The 23775-nt window shown below is 36.2% G+C and overlaps 1 protein-coding gene across 22 annotated transcripts in view; it reads left to right on the top strand.

Moving 5' to 3' along the window:
- LOC123534731 (inositol hexakisphosphate and diphosphoinositol-pentakisphosphate kinase 2-like) overlaps positions 1-23775 on the top strand; it is a 99532-nt gene that overhangs the window by 4796 nt on the left and 70961 nt on the right. For 19 of the 22 annotated variants that reach the window (XM_053519216.1, XM_053519214.1, XM_053519229.1 and 16 more), the window contains exons 2-12: positions 571-696; positions 2122-2268; positions 7969-8088; positions 8630-8808; positions 12100-12182; positions 12850-13034; positions 19540-19803; positions 21078-21199; positions 22202-22312; positions 22579-22665; positions 23429-23614. In XM_053519216.1, the coding sequence (XP_053375191.1) occupies positions 667-696; positions 2122-2268; positions 7969-8088; positions 8630-8808; positions 12100-12182; positions 12850-13034; positions 19540-19803; positions 21078-21199; positions 22202-22312; positions 22579-22665; positions 23429-23614 (1514 nt within the window). In that variant the 5' untranslated portion in view covers positions 571-666. The remainder of the gene's footprint in view (positions 1-570; positions 697-2121; positions 2269-7968; positions 8089-8629; positions 8809-12099; positions 12183-12849; positions 13035-19539; positions 19804-21077; positions 21200-22201; positions 22313-22578; positions 22666-23428; positions 23615-23775) is intronic. The other 3 variants (XM_053519218.1, XM_053519213.1, XM_053519212.1) reach the window with 2 other exon arrangements.

Raw genomic sequence — 23775 nt, 5'->3', positions numbered from 1 at the left:
ATAATGCTTCAAATCCCAGCGAATGCAGACAACATGAATTTATCATCGATTGCTTCATAAATGTTATTGATGCAGTTCAAGAAAATCTAAATTTGCTAGAAACCTATCGACTTTACAATGTATGTTAAAAATCATAATTATGCCATTATTTTCTTACCAAGGGAGACAACGAGTGCAATTAATACATAACAGTATTTTGCACTGTAGATTCCCTTAGTTTTTCTGTATATTATACTTGAATGTTGAAGCAGTTTTTTGTGTTGATCTATTTACTGGTTATTACTTTAAAATACTAATCAATCTACTGCAAAATAACCACTATGGGTGGTGGTGCCTGCGCTACTTTCATCAGGATCTCTGCAGTAACTGCAGAGTTATTGCCCTTTAATTGTTGTATCTTTCAAAATATAGTCACATCATTAACAAAAATCACCTATTTGGCGGGGGATATAAATTTACTGAATTTGCTTCAATGTCTAACTTCTTGATTTCTGCTCTTAATAAGGCCAAATTGTATACCAGTTTTATCATGAATTAATGTTTCAGTTAATTAGTGTGTGTATACTTCAGATATTAAGAGTACCAACAGAATAAAGGAAACAGGCATGAAGTGAGGATAGACAGTAGAGAATTATTAGACCAACTTTCTCAGGTACCAGCACAGACATGGAAGTTACAACACCAAGCACTCCCCATGTAAGCTCTAGTGTTATATCTGAATGTGAATGGTATGCAGAAAAAAAAACTGTGCTTATTTTACACAGATGGCCATAAATTCTCCCTCCCCTACCAACCTTCCTCCTATGTCAATCTTTTAATTTATTCAGTTCATATTAAAATTGAAATTTTGCTGTAACAAAAGCTTGCATTTCATTTTAAGTGAAGTTCACTTTGTTTTACACACATAGTACTTATCGTATTTGGGGAGACATATTGATTTAGTGCTGTCAGTCTGTCTGTGACAAAGTTTGTCCGCACAACTCCTCTGACACCACTTAGTGGATTTACACCTAACTTCACCAAAGTGATCATTGCCAAGCCTAGTTTTGCATATTGTTGACATTTTCTGGTTTGGTAATGGAGTTATGACCCTTTATTTGTCAAATTTTATGATGTTTTGGCCACTTATCTTAAACTGTTGGGCAGATTTCAATGAAACCTTACAGGAGTGATTCAGTGCCAAGTGTAGATATGCATATTATTGGTATGTTCCAGTTCAGGGATTTGCAGTGGAGTTATGGCCCTTGATTTGTTGTATTTTACCTTTTTCCATGCAACTTTTTTAATATCACAAGGAGGAATTACACCAATCTTCACAGGAATGATCATTGCCAAATCTTACATTGTAGACTAGTTGTGCATATCTTTGACAGGTTCTGGTTTGGTGATATTTAGTGGAGTTATGACCGTTGATTCATCAAATTTTATGATGTTTTGGCCATTCCTCTTCCTTATTTGTGTGGATTCCACTAAACCTTACAGGAATGATCAGTGCTAAGCCTAATGTACATGTACATGATGTCTGCATGTTATGGCTCATTTATTTTCAGCAGACTTATGACCTTTAATTTGCCAAATTCTATGATAACTTCTCTTATTACCACTGGTTGGACTTCCATCAAAGTTCACAGAAATTATCATTGCCAAGCTTAGTTGTGTATATCGTTAGAATTGTTATGGTTCAATGATTTAATGTGTGCCATTTTACAATGTCTGCATGTTAAGGGGTGGGGGAATACGTTTTTCGTAAAAAACAACCTCTTGTTGGTTGTAAATCACCACATGTCTCAATGAATGATTGTTTCCATTAATGTAAAACATAACATTGGCCATTTCGTCCAGGAGAGCAGAGAATGTTTTTGTTGGGTCGAAAATTCATAGGAAATTTGTATGGATCCTTGTCAGTCAGTACATCAAATATCAAAATGTAGTGCCTTATGATTTAGATTTGACATAAACAGTTATTAAATTGTTTATTCAATATACAGAGATCGATCAGTATGCAGTTGTTTGCCAAGTTATTACCGCTTCACTTTTAATAGATTACAATGTATTTACGACAATATTGTAATGCAATTTAAATAGTTTTGAATCAACATGAGGAATTTTCTGTATTTGTAGACAAGCTCTGACTCTACTGATGTGATGTCATCAACTCAAGGAGAAGGGGAGGAGGGTAGTGAGAATGACTGGCGGGACAGGTCCGAAGATAACAGACCCGTGTTTATCATGGGAGATGAAGAAATCAGCAGATACACTCCGGTACATGTATGTCATTTGAATATATATGTGTATATAATGAAAACCCTTTTCTATCGATCATCCACTCTCACACAAGTAATTCATGTTGTCCATAGCCCTATTTTTCTATCTATTTTCTGTTTAGATTGCTTGAAATCCTGGAGCATAACTTGAGCATCTTGTCCTTTGCCTTGCAACCTTGAGTGATCAATGTTCTGCTGTATATACTCTGTTTTTCCTGCTCAAGCCCCAACATAGCTGAAGGTAATTAGCGCTTTAACAGCTTTTTTTATTGCCAAAAACTATTTCATCTATGGGATAGACATAACCTTTCTCATGTCTGTTTGCAGAGTATGAAAACTACAGGCATTAACGTAGGCTAGAAAGTACAGTAATCTAAACAACTGTGTCCGAATAGAACGACAAATACTTAAGTTCAAGCAAAGATATAAACAAACATTTTATTGGTACATCTATCTATCCGCTTTTTGATATCATAAGTACAAAAAACAGTTTTATCTACTGGCATATAGGACAAAAATATTGGGAGATGAGCAGGGGGTGGGGGGTAATTTCAATTCCAGTAATAAGCAATGAGGGGGCAAATGTCCTGTGGGGGCAAAATTTATGACATAATATCTAAGATAAACACTTTTTTCACTTTACTTACTTTTACTGAAGACATTATGAAGTAATATAATCAAATAAGTCAGGTTTTTAATTGCTACTAGATATGTATAGTCATTAAGTGAACATTATAACAATATTTAAGCTTTAGCCTGCTGGCGCCAAGTAGTATTGCCTTTGTGACCAGTGCAGACCAAGATCAGCCAGGCTGATCATGGTCTGCATTGTTCGCTATTCAGTCAGTAAATTTTCAGTGAAGAAACCTTTGAATAAGAAGTGTTACAGCCGAAATTGAATGATGGACCAGTCCATTTTAGAAATTTAGCAGGTTAAAGGTTAATTTGATAAAACAACATCTAACTGCTGAGATTAATGACAGAAAACATTACCGGTACCAGCTGGAGTGGTATCTCTGCCAGTATAGATGGTCAGGTAAAATAGTCTGTCATTATTCCCAGCAGAGCTATCTCTGTCCATTAATTGACTGAGTAAAATAGTATAAAATAAATGGTGGATCTATTTGATGACAAAAATCCCAGAATATCCTCATTTAATGACATACCAGATAATTTAACTTGGTGACAGGGATAGTGATTAGCCGTACTTAATGAAACCAGATGAAAGCCATCTGTTTACTGTAAATGTCAGTTCCAGTCTCTGTGAAATAACTCAGCAAATCTACATGTACAGTGTACATCTGTGCATACTGTTCTATACAGTCTAACCTGTCTTAAGCAGCCAGCCAGGGGAAGCAGACAGTTTGGCCGCTTAAGCAAGGTGACCGCTGATTGGAGGTGCAGCCAGTATATGTATTTTTCAGACTTCTGACCAGTTTAGCCTTTAGGCCCATTTCTTTTTTGGTTTTGTATTATTATTTTACCAGGATACAATGATGTGCATTTGCCTTCGCTATACGAACGGTCTTCTTAGCAATCTAAAACTCCGGCGTGTTTTTTTTAAACAAAAATTGTTACAATTTTCTAACTTCAAAACAAGTTTGTTTACAATTTTCGCCATTCTGGTAAGGGAAGCTACTCTCCGCACTTATTGTCTACGCTAAAATCTAAGATTGTCGTTACGTTCCGTAAAAGATAGAGTGCTTTATATTTTTTTCAAACACAATTAATTTCGTATAAACTTAATAGCATTTTAATGACAGAAGTATAAAAAATCACAAATATTATGCTACTAATTAGTTATCGAGTTTTTTCTTTAACCGAGATCAAACTGTGAACAACAAAATTGACACGAGGTGACACGCTAATTGCCGATAATTACTGGCCATTTGATCATAACAAAAAGGGGATTACACCTTTGGTTATCACTTTTAATTGAGAAGCTCATGTCATTTTGTCGTTCTTGTGGTGAAGTCAGGCGAAACTTAGCAATCACGTGCTTCTCAAAAATCGGGTATCTTCGGCGATTATTGCCTAAAAATAATTGGTTTTGGAAGAAAAATGGCCGCTGAAAGGGGTCAAATATGGCGGTCGGGAGGCAATTTCAGTGGTCGCTGGCCGCGGACGTCAGGTGGCCGCTGAATAAAGTGATAAAATAGAGGAAAATCCGTCGGGGGCTTCATAAAATGACCACTGAACGGAGGTGACCGCTGATCGGAGGTGACAGGTTAGACTGTATATACTGGTACAAACTTCAGCCAATACTGCAAATGCCAGTTCAGATTATCATTCATTGACAAATGCTTTTTACTTGTAGAGAGCACAAAGATGACTTGTACAAAGCAGACCTGTGTGGTCCCCTGCACTGAGTCTTGTTATTTCGCCTATAATTTGGATAGCCTGGCTATAAAATCCAAGGGATAATCCTGATTTTTAGCTCGACTTTTTCTTCAAATAGTAGACCTTTTGTCCAGGATGGCATCTGACCCTGTCTGTGACACAGAAGGTTAAAGTTTTGCATGTAAGCAGGTTTCTCAGAAATACTTGGCCAAATGCTTTTAAACTTAACATATGTCTTAGCATCATGAGATGATCTCCCAGGAAAAGTTACATAACTCTAGCTTATATTTTGTCAAAATTATGCCCCTTTTTAATGTAGAATTTCAGGTTAAAGTTTTGCATGTAAGAAGGTTTCTCAGAAACTACTAGTCTGACTGCTTTTAAATTTCACACATGTCTCCGGTATTATGAGATGACCTCACAGGACAAGCCATATAGTTCTAGCTTTTATTTTATGAAAATCATGTCCCTTTTTAACATAGAAATTTTGTGACCGTAAGCATGTGTCTTAGGAATTACTTGACAAAATGTTTTCAGATTCTCCACACATCTTTGGCAAGTGTCATAAATCTGGCTTACATTTTAGCAAAATTATGCCCCTTTTTCAACTAGAAAAGTTTGCTTATTATTAATAAGCTTTTGTATATAAGCTAGTAGTAGGTAGAAGGATTTAGCACATTGTCATCGGGCAGCTCTAATGAAGAAAAACTGTTATAGAAAAATAAGAAATTGTTCATTAAAAGTTAAATAAAAATGCAAAGAGTAATCACAGTGTGCAATCACATTATTTCATAATGTCTGGAAAAAAATGTATACTGAAGATTGGATTTTTAAGAATAATTATATGATTTACATACAAGTTTCAAGAATAAAACATGTGACATATACATGATGATTGTATAGATAAGGAATATTTCAGTTTCTTCAAAGAGTGATTCATCCATGCTAGGAAGTCATAAAGTAGTATTTCCTGAATTTTTATGTTGGACTATCTAAAAGAGAGTCATAACTTTACTGAAATTCCTGCAAAATCCTCTTGACCTGGCCAGCTCTTTGGAAAAAAAAAATTAATTCCAGGATGAGGTAAATGATCTTCTTCAGCAGGTAACACTGTTCACAGACCCTATATTACCTTTAGCCTGCTGGCGGCAAGTGATTCTGCCTTTGCAACCAGTGTAGACTAAGATCAGCCTGTATGTCTTTGCAGGCTGATTATGGACTGCACTGATCGCTATTCAGTCAGTAAATTTTCATTGAACACCTCTTAGAATAATAACACGGTACTGCCCAAATTGAATGATAAACCAGTCCAAAATTTAGCAGGCTAAAGGTTAAACTGTATATCACCTTTAGCCTATTGTCGGCAAGTGATTCTGCCTTTGCGACCTGCTGAGTGCACTTCCGTGCATGCTGGTATTGGTCTGCACTGTTTGCTATTCAGTCAGTAAATTTTCAGTGAACATCCCTTCAAATAGTAAATGGTACTGCCCATATTGAATGACGGAAAAGTCTATTTTAGAAATTTGCAGGGTAAATATTAAAGACTCCTTATTTGATCGATTCCTTTATTCCTTTGAAATGTTATTATAAGAAGTGTCTTATTTATGAAGAAAGAATCATTAACTGTGGATAGGTAATGACTAAGTCCTAAAATACATATGTCTACCTGATATTTGTGAGAGAAAAAACAACTGTCACAGACTAATCAATACTGTTCTATACGTTCTCCAAGTTCGGTAAAGAATGAATAGTGATAGTTTACTTCAAGCATGGTTGTGTCAGCTGTTTTATATAAGACCTGTTCAATGTGGTGGATCGTCAAAAAATATTTGTAACAGTTACAGGAATTTTTTAATCTTGAAAAAAGAAACCTTGTTCTAAATGTTCGTAAGGGGAGAAATAAATTTGCTTTTAATATAACATGGGAAGTCAAACATCAGTGACTTTTATATATACATATTAGGAATAATGATGCAATAAATTATGTGTGAAATGAGTGTCATGAAATTCATATAATTACATGTACATATGTGTGATGTCTGTATGTCTAAAATGTTACAAGGTTGCATGAGTTTATGCAGATAAAATTGCAAAATTCACTGTTGCGGATAATTATGGATATATTGAATCTGTTGAAATATATGGTAATTTTTTTTCTGCTATTTATTGCAAATTATTAAAAGGATTTGCAAATAATAAGTGTTGTGTAACTTTAAAGAAAATTGCTAACATTTTCTAACAAGGAAGCACTATGTCTTTAGTGGTCTGGATATGGGAACAGGTTTAACCTCAAATTTTAACTTAAATATGGCAATTTAATTCATACAGCAAAATGAATTTGAAATTGCACTGGGATTACTATAATGGGTAAAAGCAAAGTTAAAGTGATGTACACAAGAATTACTATATAATGATTGCTTAAAGCTAAAGTCATGTGTTTGTTAATTACAAAAGTTGGTTAAACAGAATTTAAGTGATGTGCACAGATATTATTATAGTTGGTACAAGCAGAATAAAATTGGAAGTGCTCTGGAATTATTATAGTTTGTGAAAGCCAAATTAAATTGATGTGCAAAGGAATTACTGTTTTGTTAAAGCAAATTTTTCATGTTCTTATAAATTACAAAAGTTGATTTAAGCAGAATTTAAGTGATGTGCACGTAGTAAAATTTTATAGTTGGTTAAAGCAAAATTAAATTGATGTGCACAGGTATTACTGTAATTGGTTAAAGCAAAATTAAATTGATGTGCACACTGGTACTACTATAATTGTTTAAAGCAAAATTAAATTGATTTGCACAGGAATTACTATAATTTGTTAAAGCAGAATTAAATTGGAAGTGCACTGTAGTTGGTTAAAGCAAAATTAAAGTGATGAGCAGAGCAGTTACTATAGTTAGTTAGAGAAAAATTAAAGTGAAGCACACATGAATCACTAAAAACTGGTTATTAAAAAAGCAAAATTTAAGCGATTGTGCACACTTTACTGTAATTGTTTTTAGCAAAATTAAAGTGAATGTGAATTTTGTTCAAATTATTTAGCTCATTTGAACTTTGTTCATGGTGAGAATTTAGTATACAGGTGAATGATCTCTTGTCCATTTTATGGTGTCCTGCATACACATTTTTACTTAAACATCTTATTCTCAGTCTTTTGGATGGTCCTTTACCAAAGTCGTTCAAAACATTCTATTTATCGTAGAATGTTGTTGCCACGGCAACCAAAAGGGAAAAATTGACTGAATGTAGACTCTGTGTTTTATGGAGCTGGTAAGACCTGTCTTATACCTCCCTATGTGTTGGTTTATTGTTGCTTCTCAAAAGATGACTTCTGTTTCATGTTTCATTTATTGTCTTTTTACAGTTTCAAAAGAATCTAGATGGCCAGAAGATACGGGTGGGGATTTGTGCCATGGCAAAGAAGGCCAATTCTAAGCCAATGAAGGAAATACTTATGAGACTTGAGAGATTTGAACATTTACAGGTAAATATTTACAGTTTAATCTCTTCTATAGTCTGTATCTGCTTGAAGTCAAGGGGCTTTATTATTTCCCCACTACCGGTAGAAGCGGGTGGGGGTGTATGGTAACTGTCTCTTTCTGCCAGATCTAGCATTTGTGCATCTGTTCAAATCACTTTAAAATTTGTCTGATGGATAACTCCAAAACTATAAAAGGGATTTTTTTTATTCCCCTGCCACAAGTGGGTTTAACTCAAGTTTTTCAACAGTATTTCAGTAATGTAATGCCGGGCAGATAATCAAACCAGTGCTCGTGGATTCTATATCAGTACAAACCTGTTCTCTGCCAGTAACTGCCAACTTCCCCACATCAGAATCAGAGTTGGAGGACAAATGATTTCAGACACAATGTCTTTGATCAAATTGTCATGGAGAACATATGCCCCGCCCAAGGATCGAACTCACGACCCCTCGATCCATAGACCTGCGCTCTCCCTATTGAGCTAAGCGGGCGGGCCTTTCTTTATTCAGTGACTTTATATAACAAGTATATTTTTTTCTACAGATTGAGGTGTTTGAAGAAAGTATGATCACCAAGCAGTGTGTGGAGGAATGGCCAGTAGTAGATGCTCTCATAGCATTCTTCTCTCACGGTTTTCCCCTACAGAAAGCTATACAGTACAAGAACCTGCATAAACCATTTGTTATCAATGATTTAGAGGCACAATATGCACTCAAAGACAGGTATTAATCTTATTTCATGATTTATATAGATGAATATGTGTTTTTGTTCACTATTTTTTCCCCAAATTCTTGGGTGGCATATTTTATTAGCTCGACTATTCGAAGAATAGTCTAGCTATTCTACTCACCCTGGCGTCGGCGTCGGCGTCACACCTTGGTTAAGTTTTTGCATGCAAGTACATACAGCTATCATTTAAAGGCATATAGCTTTGAAATTCTGGTTAAAGTTTTACATGCAAGTTACTATCTCCAAAACTAATGCAGATATTGAATTGAAACTTCACATGTGTCTTTTGGGTTATAAAACTAGTTGATAGCACCAAGTCCCATAACTCTGACCTTCATTTTGGCCAAATAATGCCCCCTTTTGTACTTAAAAAATTTTGGTTAAAGTTTTGCGTGCAAGTACATACAGCTATTACTAAAAGGCATATAGATTTGAAACTTATTTTTAGCTCAACTATTCGAAGAATAGTCTAGCTATTCTACTCACCCTGGCGTCGGCGTCGGCGTCGGCGTCGGCGTCACACCTTGGTTAAGTTTTTGCATGCAAGTACATACAGCTATCATTTAAAGGCATATAGCTTTGAAACTTATTTATTCTTTTTCTAGGTCAATTACCAACCTCACTGGGTCAAGTTCCATAACTCTAACATGTATTTTGGGCAAATTATGCCCCCTTTTGGACTTAGAAAATTCTGGTTAAAGTTTTACATGCAAGTTACTATCTCCAAAACTAATGCAGATATTGAATTGAAACTTCACATGTGTCTTCGGGATTATAAAACTAGTTGATAGCACCAAGTCCCATAACTCTGACCTTCATTTTAGCCAAATTATGCCCCCTTTTGGACTTAGAAAATTTTGGTTAAAGTTTTGCGTGCAAGTACATACAGCTATTACTAAAAGGCATATAGCTTTGAAACTTATTTTTTCTTTTTCTAGGTCAATTACCAACCTCACTGGGTCAAGTTCCATAACTCTAACATGTATTTTGAGCAAATTATGCCCCCTTTTGGACTTAGAAAATCCTGGTTAAAGTTTTACATGCAAGTTACTGTCTCCAAAACTAATGCAGATATTGAATTGAAACTTCACATGTGTCTTCGGGGTTATAAAACTAGTTGATAGAATCAAGTCCCATAACTCTGACATGTATTTTAGCCAAATTATGCCCCCTTTTGGACTTAGAAAATTCTGGTTAAAGTTTTGCGTGCAAGTACAAACAGCTATTACTAAAAGGCATATAGATTTGAAACTTATTTATTCTTTTTCTAGGTCAGTAACCAACCTCACTGGGTCAAGTTCCATAACTCTTAACATGTATTTTGAGCAAATTATGCCCCCTTTTGGACTTAGAAAATTCTGGTTAAAGTTTTACATGCAAGTTACTATCTCCAAAACTAATGCAGATATGGAATTGAAACTTAACATGTTTCTTTGGGGTTATAAAACTAGTTGATAGCATCAAGTCCCAAAACTTTTATATGCATTTTGGTCAAATTATGTCCCGTTTCGGAACTTAAAACTCTTTTGATATTTAACATTTTGGGTAATAATTTCCTGCTTCTGTGACAATATTTCGAATAGTCGAGCTTGGCTGTCTTATGGACAGCTTTTGTTTCTTTTTCTAGATCAATTACCTACCTCACTGGGTCAAGTCCCATAACTCTGACATGTATTTTGGCCAAATTATGCCCCCTTTTGGACTTAGAAAATTCTGGTTAAAGTTTTGCCAGCAAGTACATACAGCTATTACTAAAAGGCATATTGATTTGAAACTTATTTTTTCTTTTTCTAGATCAATTACCTACCTCACTGGGCCAAGTCCCATAACTCTGACATGTATTTTGAGCAAATTATGCCCCCTTTTGGACTTAGAAAATCCTGGTTAAAGTTTTACATGCAAGTTACTATCTCCAAAACTAATGCAGATATTAAATTGAAACTTCACATGTGTCTTCGGGGTTATAAAACTAGTTGATAGAATCAAGTCCCATAACTCTGACATGTATTTTGGGCAAATTATGCCCCCTTTTGGACTTAGAAAATCCTGGTTAAAGTTTTGCGTGCAAGTACATACAGCTATTACCAAAAGGCATATAGCTTTGAAACTTATTATTCTTTTTCTAGGTCAGTTACCAACCTCACTGGGTCAAGTTCCATAACTCTTAACATGTATTTTGAGCAAATTATGCCCCCTTTTGGACTTAGAAAATTCTGGTTAAAGTTTTACATGCAAGTTACTATCTCCAAAACTAATGCAGATATGGAATTGAAACTTTACATGTTTCTTCGGGGTTATTAAACTAGTTGATAGCATCAAGTCCCATAACTCTGATATGCATTTTGGTCAAATTATGTCCCGTTTCGAACTTAAAACTCTTTTGATATTTAACATTTTGGGTAATAATTCCCTGCTTCTGTGACAATATTTCGAATAGTCGAGCTTGGCTGTCTTACGGACAGCTCTTGTTTTGTGTGAAAGTCTGTCTGTTGATGGTCTATTTGTTGTCCATCTGTTACAAAATTGTGTCTGCTCTGAATCCTTTCAACCTGTGAAAGAATTTTCAAGTTATTTAGCACAAAATGTTTTCCTTTACCTTTAGCCTGCTGGCAGCAAGTTATTCTGCCTTTGCAACTAGTGTAGACCAAGATCATTGTGCACATAAATGCAAGCTGATCATGGTCTGCATTGTTCACTATTCAGTCAGTCAATTTTAAGTGAACACCCCTTTGAATAATAAATGGTATTGTCCAAATTGAATGATGGACCAGGACACTTTAGAAATTTAGCAGGGTAAGGGTTAAAGAAACCCTGACAGGAAGGAGCTTTTAGCTACATCAGCTCCAGGTAAAAGTAAAAAAGCAGTGTTTTTTGTCTGCCTTATACCTTTCTAATCATTTGAAGGATTTTCAAATACTTCGGTCCAATTACTGTTAAATCATAATGGTAAAATGTGCACAGTGCAACTATGTTGGTTTATGGTCAAGGTCATGTGAGATTAAAGGTCAGAAGGAAGTATTATGTGTCTACTCCGTATCATTTTAAATTCTTAAACGATTTTCAGATAACTTGCCAGAAATGTTTGCCATGTTGAGGTTGCAAAAATCTGGCTCGTTTTCACCAACTAGGCAGTAGCATTAATAACTGCTTATAAATGTATTTTGCTGTGCGATGGTATTAGCACTGTGACATATCATTTATCTTCAGATTCTTGTATCCAACCAATACATTACAGTATTATATGTCATGTTAAATAATATGTTATAAGGTGCTGTCCTTTTCAGACGTGAAGTGTACAAAATACTGGTGAGGGAAGGAATTTCTCATCCAAGATATGCAGTTATGAATAGGGATGAAGTTGAAAAAGGTTTAGTATAACTATTTTATTTTATGTTTTTGAGTGAAATACTGAATTATATCAGTGAAATAAAATTTTAATACCTTAGAAAATTGTACAGCTATACTGAATTTCAATTTTTTCCAAAGCATAAGTATTACCATTATTGTGACAATGAAGCAGATTCATATAGGTAAATTCTTAATTTTTCTCACAGGTTGAATTTTCTCTACTTTTAACCAAATAAAACCTTGCATTTTCCATTCACAGTACAATAACTCCCAATTCTAGGCAATCCAAAAATCCACTTTAAAAACTCTAGCAACTTATTTTGCATGATAATAAATAGCATCTAATTTTAGTATTGCTGTCAGCTGTTTAATGAAGATGTGCATAAGACATGTATTAATTGTAAACTTAAGATTATAACCCCCAAGCATTCTGGAACAGACAAAATATCTGATATTACCATGAATGGAGATGGCCTATTAAAAATGTTGGTTATTAGCCCAAAATTTTTACTTGCAAACAAGCAAGTTCAAGAAATCACTACTTGCAGTTTTAAATTTTTTGCTAGCTTAAATTTGAATCCTAATACCAAGCACAAACATGTCTTTTATCTATCAGATTGTGAAATAAAAAAATGACACTTAAATTGTCGGTCTACAGAAGTTACTGATACCTGAAATTTTTACAGGGGATTTTGAGGAGAATGAGGATGCAATTGAAGTGAACGGAACATCATTTCAGCGGCCATTTGTGGAGAAGCCGGTGAACGCGGAAGATCATAATATCTACATATACTTCCCGGTGTCGGCTGGCGGTGGCTGTCAAAGACTCTTTAGGAAGGTCAGATTCTGGGAACCTGTGTCAAAGAAAATTGTACGCAGTCCGATTGTGTAGGATTTAGCATGTAATATAGTTAGGGACTTGCCGGAGAAAGTAGCAGTATTTCATGGGTTTGTCAGATGAGTGATAAATAAAACCATCTTCATTTACTTATTACTTTTGTATGTTGAGTTAAAGCTACTATCGGGTCTTCCTCCACCATTAAAGCTGGAAAGTCACCATATGACCTATCATGTGTCGGTGCGACGTTAAATCCAAAAAAAAAAAAATAAAAAAATAAAGCTACTATCACCTATGTAAAAAATTTTTTTTCTGAAGCTTTCTGTTGTCTTGTGTTGTTAACCGTTATCATGCTGGACACGGTTGATTGTGCCTTTGCGATCAGTGTAGTCTGATCATGACCTGCACTGTTTGCCATTCAGTATCATTTTGGCATGCACAACTTATAACAGATAATGGTACTGTCTAAATTGAAAGAAAGACAAGTTCATTATAGAAATTTAGCAGGGTGAGGGTTAATAGATGCTGATAGTTACCATTCAAGATGGTAAATGCAGCATTAAATCAGTTCACATGTATTGGAAATCTTTAATCCATTCAGAAAAGCCATATTCCATAATAACCCTTACCCTGCTAAATTTCTAAAATGGACTGGTCCATCATTCAATTTGGGCAGCATCATTTATTAATTAAAGGGGTGTTCACTGAAATTTACTGACTGAATAGCAAACAGAGCAGACCATGATCGGACTGCACGGATGTGCAGTCTGATTTTGGTCTGCACTGGTGGCAAAGGCAGAATCACTTTCTGCCAGCAGGCTAAGGGTTAATATTGATGATGATGATAATAATAAAATCTTTATTTAGTAAAGTTGACATACACAGTGAGCATAACAAAAACATGACATGTAAAAGTGATTTCCGTTATGACCTTAATTCAACATCATTAAGGAGGAGAAAACAATTAAAAAATGTCTAACCATGATTCATAAAACTTAAATGTAAAAAAGCCAATTTGTGAACAAATAACGTCTTTGACATACTGCATACAAGCAGCAATTAAGAAAATCAGAAATTTTACAATTTTTTGTAACTTTGGCTTTTTTGTCATTTGGATAAAATTACAAATAATTAATTTTATGTTTTTCTAAGTTCTTCTGATTTTCTTAATTGTTGATTGTATGCAGGATATTATAAAATAGATGGGGGCATTTGCTAGTACTAGTTGATGGGGAAGTTGTCAAGTACTTGCTAATTGGAAAGTTTCAAGTATTAATAGATGGGGGAGGGGGGGGGGGGGGGGGGGGGCCGTGGCCGAGTGGTTAAGGTCGCTTACTTAGAATCACTTGAGCCTCACCGATGTGGGTTCGAGCCTCACCAAGGGCGTTGAATTCTTCAAGCGAGGAAGCCATCCTGCTGACTTACGGAAGGTCGGTGGTTCTACCCAGGTGCCTGCTCGTGATGAAATAATGCACGGTGGGGCACCTGGGGTCTTCCTGCACCATCAAAGCTGGAAAGTCGCCATATGACCTATATTTGTGTCGGTGCGACGTTAAACCCAACAAAAAAAACCCCCCAAAAAACTAATAGGGGATGTTTCAGGTACTGTTTGATAGTGAAGTTGTCAAGTTCTTGTTGATTGGAAAGTTTCAGGTACTAACAGATGAGGAAGTTTTCAAGTACTAGTTGATGGGGATGTTTTCAAATACTAACAAATGTGGGAAGTTGTTAAGAACTAGTTGATTGGGAAGTAGTCAAGTGCTAGTAGATGTTAGAAAATTATGTTAAACCTCAGAAAAAAACAATGAGCACCAACACAGTTTTGGGTAAATTAGGAGAGGAGGAAGAAATGATGAAAAAGAATTTTTGATATCATTCGGGTGAAGGGGAATCTCATATTTAATAATAACAACAAATGACTTAAACAAAAAACAAAATAGAATTGTAAAGGTGAAGGACTACAGTTAGATAAAATGTCAAGCAATCTAAACTTGTATTAAGAGATGGAATATTTTCCATGTAAAGTTCAGGAATAAAACTTTTTTTATGACTCATGTAATCTGACATTCCCAAGGAACACTGATGTTTTCAAGCCTTTTGCATGGGTGAAATGACTGCTTACCCAAGTTAAAATTTTCCCATGTACATCGTTATGGAGATTTTGGCTTGCTTTAGTGCAAAGACATGGTTAGTTTAGTACTAATTTATACATGTAGCTTGTCTATGTGAAAAACTTCAAGCTTATTTGAAACCCAATCTGTTCTGCTTCCTGATCAACCAATACTGGTGTTATATATGATGTGGTTGTGACCCTTGTTGGGCTTGAATCCATGACCTCCAGGTTGAGTTGCTGCCACATTAACCACTATACCACATCCCTTAAGAGACATGATTGTTAAAACAGAAACGAAAAGCATGAATTCTGTGTCCTGAAATGTTGGTTTTACTTAACCTTTAGCATGCTAGATAAACTGTCGTCTGCTGGAAATGTCGTCTGCTAAAATTGTAAAGTTCATTCAGTTTGCTCCAAAATTGGAAGAAATATTGTCAGAGTAGTAAACAGCTTGGAACCTGATCAGACGCCGATTTAATCGGCGTCTGATCTGGTTCCAAGCTGTTTGCAAAGGCTGTTAAATTCGCCTGCAGCATGCTAAGGGTTAAAATATGAAGCATGAATATATTTGAAACATGTGTAGCATACAGTGTTTGTACTGTGTTCATCAATCCCAATCTCAGTGGGTTTAGCCTAAGCTTTAGAAGAAACTGCGGAAAAATGTAAAGCAACCAGAGTTGCATGAAATATTTTTATGCCCCCGGCATCTACTGATGCGGGAGGCATATAGTGATTGTCCTATCCATCCGTTTGTCTGTTCATTCGTTCGTCCGTCCGTACTAGGTTAACCAAATTGGACCGTTTCGTCTAGCATCAATACCCCTAATTAGAATGACTTGATACTAATGCAGATATAACCTGTGACCATTCCTCATCTTCAGACATCACCTGACCTCAGTTTGACCTTGACCTTGAACTTGACCTCGTTTGGACTTCGGTTGCTTTGTATCGACAAGGATGCCACGGGGGGTGCATCAAGTGTTTATTGAATGCAGCTCCTTGTTTATTGTAAGTTTTCCTTGTTGAATTCTGACCAGAGTTATGATTACTAAAATGACCCTGATATATATGTTTAAGGTGTATTTTGCCATGACATTGTGTTGTGCTAAAATGCTTTTACATGAATGAAACTTTCTTCCTAGTGAAGATTTTATTAACTGTTGATCTTATGCTTGCAGTGGCATTGTAGTAGTTGCCGATGCCCCTGTGCATGTTTGTGCGTGTGTGTTCTAAAAAGTGTGCAATGTTGAGAACTTGCCATGCATGATTGGATTTTGAAATAGCTTGGCATTAAAGGTCACAATAAGTGAGTTTGATCCACAGATAAGATGAATGTTCTCTGTGACGATTTGATAAAAGGCATTGTATCTGAAGTCCTCCACAGTTACTGAAGGATACCAGGTTAATACTGGTACATAATCTAGGAACAGTGGTTAGGTTAACAGCCTGCGGTAACGTAACTGACATAATGTGCTTAACCCAAAACTCAGGTAATGTAAAGGTTGACTGCCTAACTTGGTCCATTTTCCTGTACAATGATAGGTGTTCTTGTCAGGCTCAAACTTTGTAGTGCATGCTGGCATTTTGAAATGACTTGGCACAAATGACCACCATAGCAAGACTGTCTGTTACATACAAGAACAAAGGCACAAACTTCAAGGTCAAGGTTGGCTGCTAAACTTAGTCCATTTTCCCCTCATTTTGTCAGTATGATATATTAACAGGACACACACTTTCATGCGTTGACATTTTCTGTCTTGGGTATTCTTGTAATATTGTACATTTCTTGTTTTATTATACAAAATTTAGGTGGCATTTATTTTGGAGTTGAATTATTTTTATTTCATAGTATATTTTTTGAGAGAGGGAATAAGGTTGTTATGCCCCCCTTTGAAAAAGGAGGGGTATATTGTTTTGCAGATGGTCGGTCGGTCGGTCGGTCGGAATGTAGACCAATCCGTTTCCGGATGATAACTCAAGAACGCTTGGGCCTAGGATCATGAAAGTTGATAGGGAGGTTGGTCATCACCAGCAGATGACCCCTATTGATTTTGAGGTCAGTATGTTAAAGGTCAAGGTCACAGTGACCCTGAATAGTAAAACAGTTTCCGGATAATAACTCAAGAACACTTGGGCCTAGGATCATGAAAGTTGATAGGGAGGTTGGTCATCACCAGCAGATGACCCCTATTGATTTTGAGGTCAGTATGTTAAAGGTCAAGGTCACAGTGACCCTGAATAGTAAAACAGTTTCCGGATAATAACTCAAGAACACTTGGGCCTAGGATCATGAAAGTTGATAGGGAGGTTGGTAATGACCAGCAGATGACCCCTATTGATTTTGAGGTCAGTATGTTAAAGGTCAAGGTCACAGTGACCCTGAACAGTAAAACGGTATCCGGATGATAACTCAAGAACACTTGGGCCTAGGATCATGAAAGTTGATAGGGAGGTTGGTAATGACCAGCAGATGACCCCAATTGATTTTGAGGTCAGTATGTTAAAGGTCAAGGTCACAGTGACCCAGAACAGTAAAACGGTTTCCGGATGATAACTCAAGAACACTTGGGCCTAGGATCATGAAAGTTGATAGGGAGGTTGGTAATGACCAGCAGATGACCCCTATTGATTTTGAGGTCAGTATGTCAAAGGTCAAGGTCACAGTGACCAGGAACAGTAAAATGGTTTCCAGGCAATAACTCAAGAACGCTTGGGCCTAGTGTCAGGAAAATTGATAGTTAGGTTGGCCATGACCAGCAGATGACCCCTATTGATTTTGAGGTCATTAGGTCAAAGGTCAAGGTTACATTGGCCAGGAACAGTTAAATGGTTTCTGATCTTCTTGTCCAAAACCATAGGGCCTAGGGCTTTGATATTTGGTATGTAGCAAAATCTAGTGGTCCTCTACTAAGATTGTTCAGATTATTTCCCTGGGGTCAAATATGGCCCCACACCTAGGGTCACATGGTTTATATAGACTTATATAGGAAAAAACTTTGAAAAACCTCTTGTCCAAAAACACAGGGCCTAGTGCTTTGATATTTTGTATATGACATCATCTAGTGGTCCTCTACTAAGATTATTCAAATTATTCCCCTAGGGTCAAATATGGTTCCGCCCTGGGGGTCACATGGTTTACATATACTTATATAGGGAAAAACTTTGAAAATCTTCTTGTCCAAACCACAAAGACTATGGCTTTGGTAATTTGTAATGTAGCATCATTTAGTGGTTCTCTACCAAGTTTGTTCAAGTTATCCCTCTCGGGTCAAATATGGCCCCGCCCCAGAGGTCATATGGTTCATATAGACTTATACAGGGAAAACCTTAGAATCTTCATGTCCATAACTTACATCATTCAAATTTGGACCACATGTATAGTTTTGTGTGGCAAGATGAACCTTGACATGAGTTGACCTTGATCATGACCTAGTGACCTACTTTCACATTTCTGTACCTACAGTCTTCAAATTTGGATCACATGCATAGGTTTGTGTACTGAAAAAAACTTTGACCTTGTTATTGACCTAGTGACCTATTTTCACATTTTTGAAGGTACAGGCTTAAAATTTGGACCACATGCATAGTTTTTTGTTCCAAAATTAAATTTGACCTTGATTTTGAAGTTCTGTCTACCGAAATGAACTTTACCTTGAAATTGATCTAGTGACCTGCTTTCACATTTCTCAAGCCACCGCTTTCAATTTTGGACCACATACACATTGTTTTATACCTAAATGAAATTTGACCTTGATTTTGACCTTGAGCTAGTCTTGAAATTTGGAACATTCAAAAATGGCTCAGTGGATGGCGCCAAGATCAATCTGTAATCTCTTGTTAGGTTAATAGGTTAAAGATCAAGGTCAGATTAAACCAGAATGGAAGAACTATTGTTTACAGTGAGCATATTTTCTGTTCCTTGTGCAGTTACTGAATGCATCAAGGGGGGGCATTTCGTGTTCGACGAGCTCTTGTTAAGATTTTGTTTGTTTTTCACCAAAATGATGATTTTGTTCACTGTTATCTTTGTTTTATAAATGCTCCATACAGTCATCTTTAACCCTTATTATGCTGGACATGATTGATTCTGCCTATGCAACCAGTGCAGATCATGATTAGCTTGCACATCCATGCAGTCTGATCATGACCTGCACTGTTCGCCGTTCAGTCAGTATCTTTTTGGTATATACCCCTTTTAACAGTTAATGGTACTGTCAAAATTTAAAGATAGACAAGCTCATTATAGAAATTTAGCAGGGTAAGGGTTAAATAAATTTATTTACCATGCGAAACAAGTTATATAAATTTATTACAAAAGAAATGGCCAAACAGTTGTTGTGTTCATGGCAAAATTAACAGTTTTTTATTGGTTTAGAATGTTAACTGCATATTTTTGAACCTGTCATGTTTTCATTTTGAGTGCAGGTTGGATCCAGAAGCAGCGTGTATTCCACCATTGGTCGAGTAAGAAAAGCGGGTTCATACATCTACGAAGATTTCATGCCTACTGACGGTACGGATGTGAAAGTTTACACAGTTGGACTGGACTATGTACATGCAGAGGCAAGAAAGTCACCAGCTCTGGATGGCAAGGTGGAGCGAGATAAAGAAGGGAAGGAAGTTAGATACCCTGTGCTTCTTTCATCAGCCGAGAAAATGATTGCTCGAAAAGTGTGTCGTGCATTTAAGGTAGAGTCAAATCATTTAACCTTGGCAGTTTTTGTTGGGTCAGTCCGCAAAATGAAATCCAGTGTGTAAAATTTGCTAAGAAAATATCTTTAAAACTCCATATCCCCACAAGATAGTCCTTTTGGCCAAAGCTACAAAATTTTATGCCACAAAATTATATATTTCATAGTATGAACAACAGTGTTACACAAATAAAGCATTTATATAACCTTTTGTATTTGATTTAGGCAATGAAAAATTGCTTGTTTTTCAATTTCATGACCAACTGATTTTAGGTAGGTGCATACAATTAATCATAATATATGTATTATAAGTATTGAATGTAAAATCCGATGATTTTTTTTTTTTCCAAGTTAGATGTTTAAATGAATACCATGTCGTAACTTTTGAAAAAATTGAAAATTGGAAGTAGCTTAATGAGATTTGTTGAGTTGTCAAAAGTAATTAGGGAATCAGTGGCGCAGTGGTTAGCAGGTTGGACTACAATGCCAGCGGTCCGGGTTCGATTCCCGGTCGTGGCTTATATTCCGACTAGAGTTCAGTGCTGGGTGATTTACTTAAATTGATACTGTTTCCAGCAGTATCGGCCTAGACTGGATGCTGGTAAGGTAAATATGATGCCTGCCGTGGGCTTGGCTGAAAATAAGTTGTTCCATCCATTCCAGGTGGGGACTTTGGTCGACTACCCACATTAAACAAGAAACTTTTTTTTTTTAATTAAATGAAAAGTTTTAGATTAGCAGCAAACAAAATTCTGGTTGGTCAGGTGAACAAACAATAGTTTATTTCACTGCCACCGTGTTTAACATTGCAAAGATGGATAAGTTGGTTTGTTGGTCTGTTGGCTGGTTTGATTATATCTGATTTGTATTGAAAATATGTTCGAGTTCAGCAACAGATATTTAGGAGATAGTTTTTACTATTTGGCGAAAAAACAAGTGCAAATTATTGTTTCTATTATTACATATGATGGTAAGGTACACTGGTGATTCCAAAATTTCATTTATTTTAGAATAAGTTATTTCTCACATTGAACGAAGATGTTACACTTAAAGCTGAAACCCAGGTAGGACGGGACTTGAAAAATATCTTCCAGGCAGCAGGGGTTTTGGGATAAGCTAGTTCGAAATACTGAGTTTCAACTGTTTTTCATTATGCTGTAAATGACTAATAAAAGTTAAATAGAAGATGATTCCTTCATTTTCAGGATTGTAATTTTGACACGTAAAATATATTAGCACTAAACATATTAAATGCTATGCACCTCTTTGCAGCAAAATGTGTGTGGGTTTGACTTGCTGAGAACTGGTGGGAAATCCTATGTATGTGATGTGAATGGATTCAGCTTTGTGAAGAACTCCACCAAGTATTATGATGACTGTGCCAATGTATTAGGGTAAATACCATATAAATGTGTTTATAATACGCACCCTTTTATAAAACGCACCCCCGATTTGCTCTGCACAGCTATGTTTCAAAGCATTGCAATCAGAAAAATGTAAAATTCTGTCATATGAAGATGATATTCAGATGGCTTAGGAAAGGCTGGTTCTGCATATGTCTGAAATGCATGTAATCATGTGCACCTGGATTCTTTCTCCAGATGAGCTTGAAAGTCATCTTATGACCTAAAACTGTATGATCCAAAAACAAACTAACCTGAGGTATTAGGTTGAATGTCTGGCCCTGACAGGGTTTCAAAGCTGATTTCTTCATCCACTGATCCTTGGCAAGGCGTATGTTCTCAGAGATGATTTGATAAAAGACACTGTGTCTGAGATCATTTGTCCTCCACCTCTGATTCATGTAGAGAAGTTAGTAGTTACTTTTGAAGAACAGCATAGTACTTGAACAGAATCCAGGAACACTTGACGTTAGAATATCTACCACCAATCACATAACTGAAATATGATTGAAAAATGGCATTTAGCCATAAACAGACAAACTGAACATTCATTGCATTTAGTAATTACAGAAGTTACAGACATACGCTGATTTAATTTGAGACTCGGTTATAATAAGCTTGATAAATATGTAAATGAGCTCCGCTGTCTGAAAGCCAATGTTAGGGCTTTGCTACTAGTATGTAAAAAACAAATGAGCCATGCCACGAGAAAACCAACATAGTGCGTTTGCGACCAGCATGGATCCAGACCAGCCTGCGCATCCATGCAGTCTGATCAGGATCCATGCTGTTCACCTTAAAAGCCTATTGCAATTAGAGAAACCATTAGTGAACAGCATGGATCCTGATCAGACTGCACGGATGCGCAAGCTGGTCTGGATCCATGCTGGTCGCAAACGCACTATGGTGGTTTTCTCATGGTGCAGCTCAAATTTAATTTACTGTATATGATGGTAACTATTTTATAGTTAAGGAGATATATTTATCTTTCAGGACAATGATAGTTAGAGCCCTAGCACCTCAACTACATATACAGAATGTGGCCCTTGTTTTAGGGGCTGGCCCTGAAGATATACCTGTAGTGCCTACCACATCGGGCTCCATGTAAGTACATTTTTTCAATGGCTAAAGGTGACGATATGCAAAAGAAACAAAAAAAAATAATGATAATTTGAAAGAAAAGAATGCTGTTTTGAAATAGATACACAGCATTTTATCACAGAGAGCAATTTCTACAATGACACTGTTTTTGGAAATAGTTGATAAGAATTGTTGGGATGTGGTTTAGAGAAAAGTAGTCTTTGGAAAAGTAAAAAAAGTCCTTGAAAATTAATTAATTATATTTACATAATGTTAAATGTTTACTGCAGGATGGAGCTACGATGTGTGATAGCTGTGATAAGGCATGGTGATAGAACTCCCAAACAGAAAATGAAGATGGAAGTCAAACATAAAAAGTAAGTACATTTGAACCTGTCTTAACAGCCACCTGTATTAGGCAGCCTGTATTAAACAGCCAGTTACCTGAAGCAGCCAGTCAACTCACTTGCCACATTGTCGTTTTATTCTGATTTCAGCAACTTTTAATAAGCAGCCAACTGCCTTAAGTAAGACATTGTGTCTCTCCTTGGACTGACTGGTTAATAGAGGTTTGGCTATACTAACATTTTATATCCAAATGAAGAAAACTGTTCACAATGAGAAGTCATTCCAAAGTATCATTTGGTCCACTGACTGTTTTCTACATGTATGGTAGTGGCCAGCAGGGCAGGGTGGTTATGGTGGATGATTTTGGTCATTTTCCCCTCACCACTGTTTTTTTTTGGAAGAGAGGAAGGGTGCATAAGTTTCCCAGCCATAAACGACCCAAAAAACCATGTTATATACACACACACTGTCATTTGCTCTATGAAGGCATTGTTGTGCTTTATCAAATGTATTAAATGGAATGGTTTTAAATGGAAGTGTTTTTAAGTTCAATAATATGGTTAATAGAATGATAAGTAAAATGGTTGGCAATGAGAAAATAAAACCTATTATGCCAGTTGCTAAGAGGAAATAATGAAATTCCATTCCTATTTGATTGGTAGAACCTCTATTCTTTGAACTTCATGTGGACTGTTCTTATTCACAATTCTTTCATTGTTTAAGTTTCATTTTATCCCATTCATTGTCACATAAAACCAAACTGGTTAAAAATGCAGCACTTTCTTTCTGTAGATTCTTTGAGTTGTTTGAGAGACACAATGGCTATAAGAAAGGCCACCTGAAATTGAAGAAACCAAAACAGCTACAGGAAGTGCTAGATATTGCACGGGACCTTCTCAGTGAGAGTGGGCATGACCCAAATCCAGAAGTGCTTGAGAAAAAAGCGAAATTGAGACAGCTGAAGTTGGTTTTGGAAATGTAAGTATATCTGAGTGTTTTAGAGATAGAACAGGGTTCTATAGGTAGATAAGTCAATTTGAAGACCAGTCTCAAAATGCAACTCTGCCATTGGTCAGTTTATAGATTGTATTCAAAAACAGCCAATCAGATGCTGGAGTTCTGTGACTGGTCCTCAAACA

This window comes from Mercenaria mercenaria, chromosome 12, assembly GCF_021730395.1.
Source record: "Mercenaria mercenaria strain notata chromosome 12, MADL_Memer_1, whole genome shotgun sequence".
NCBI lineage: Eukaryota > Metazoa > Mollusca > Bivalvia > Venerida > Veneridae > Mercenaria > Mercenaria mercenaria.
This window is presented reverse-complemented; position numbering and strand designations above follow the sequence as displayed.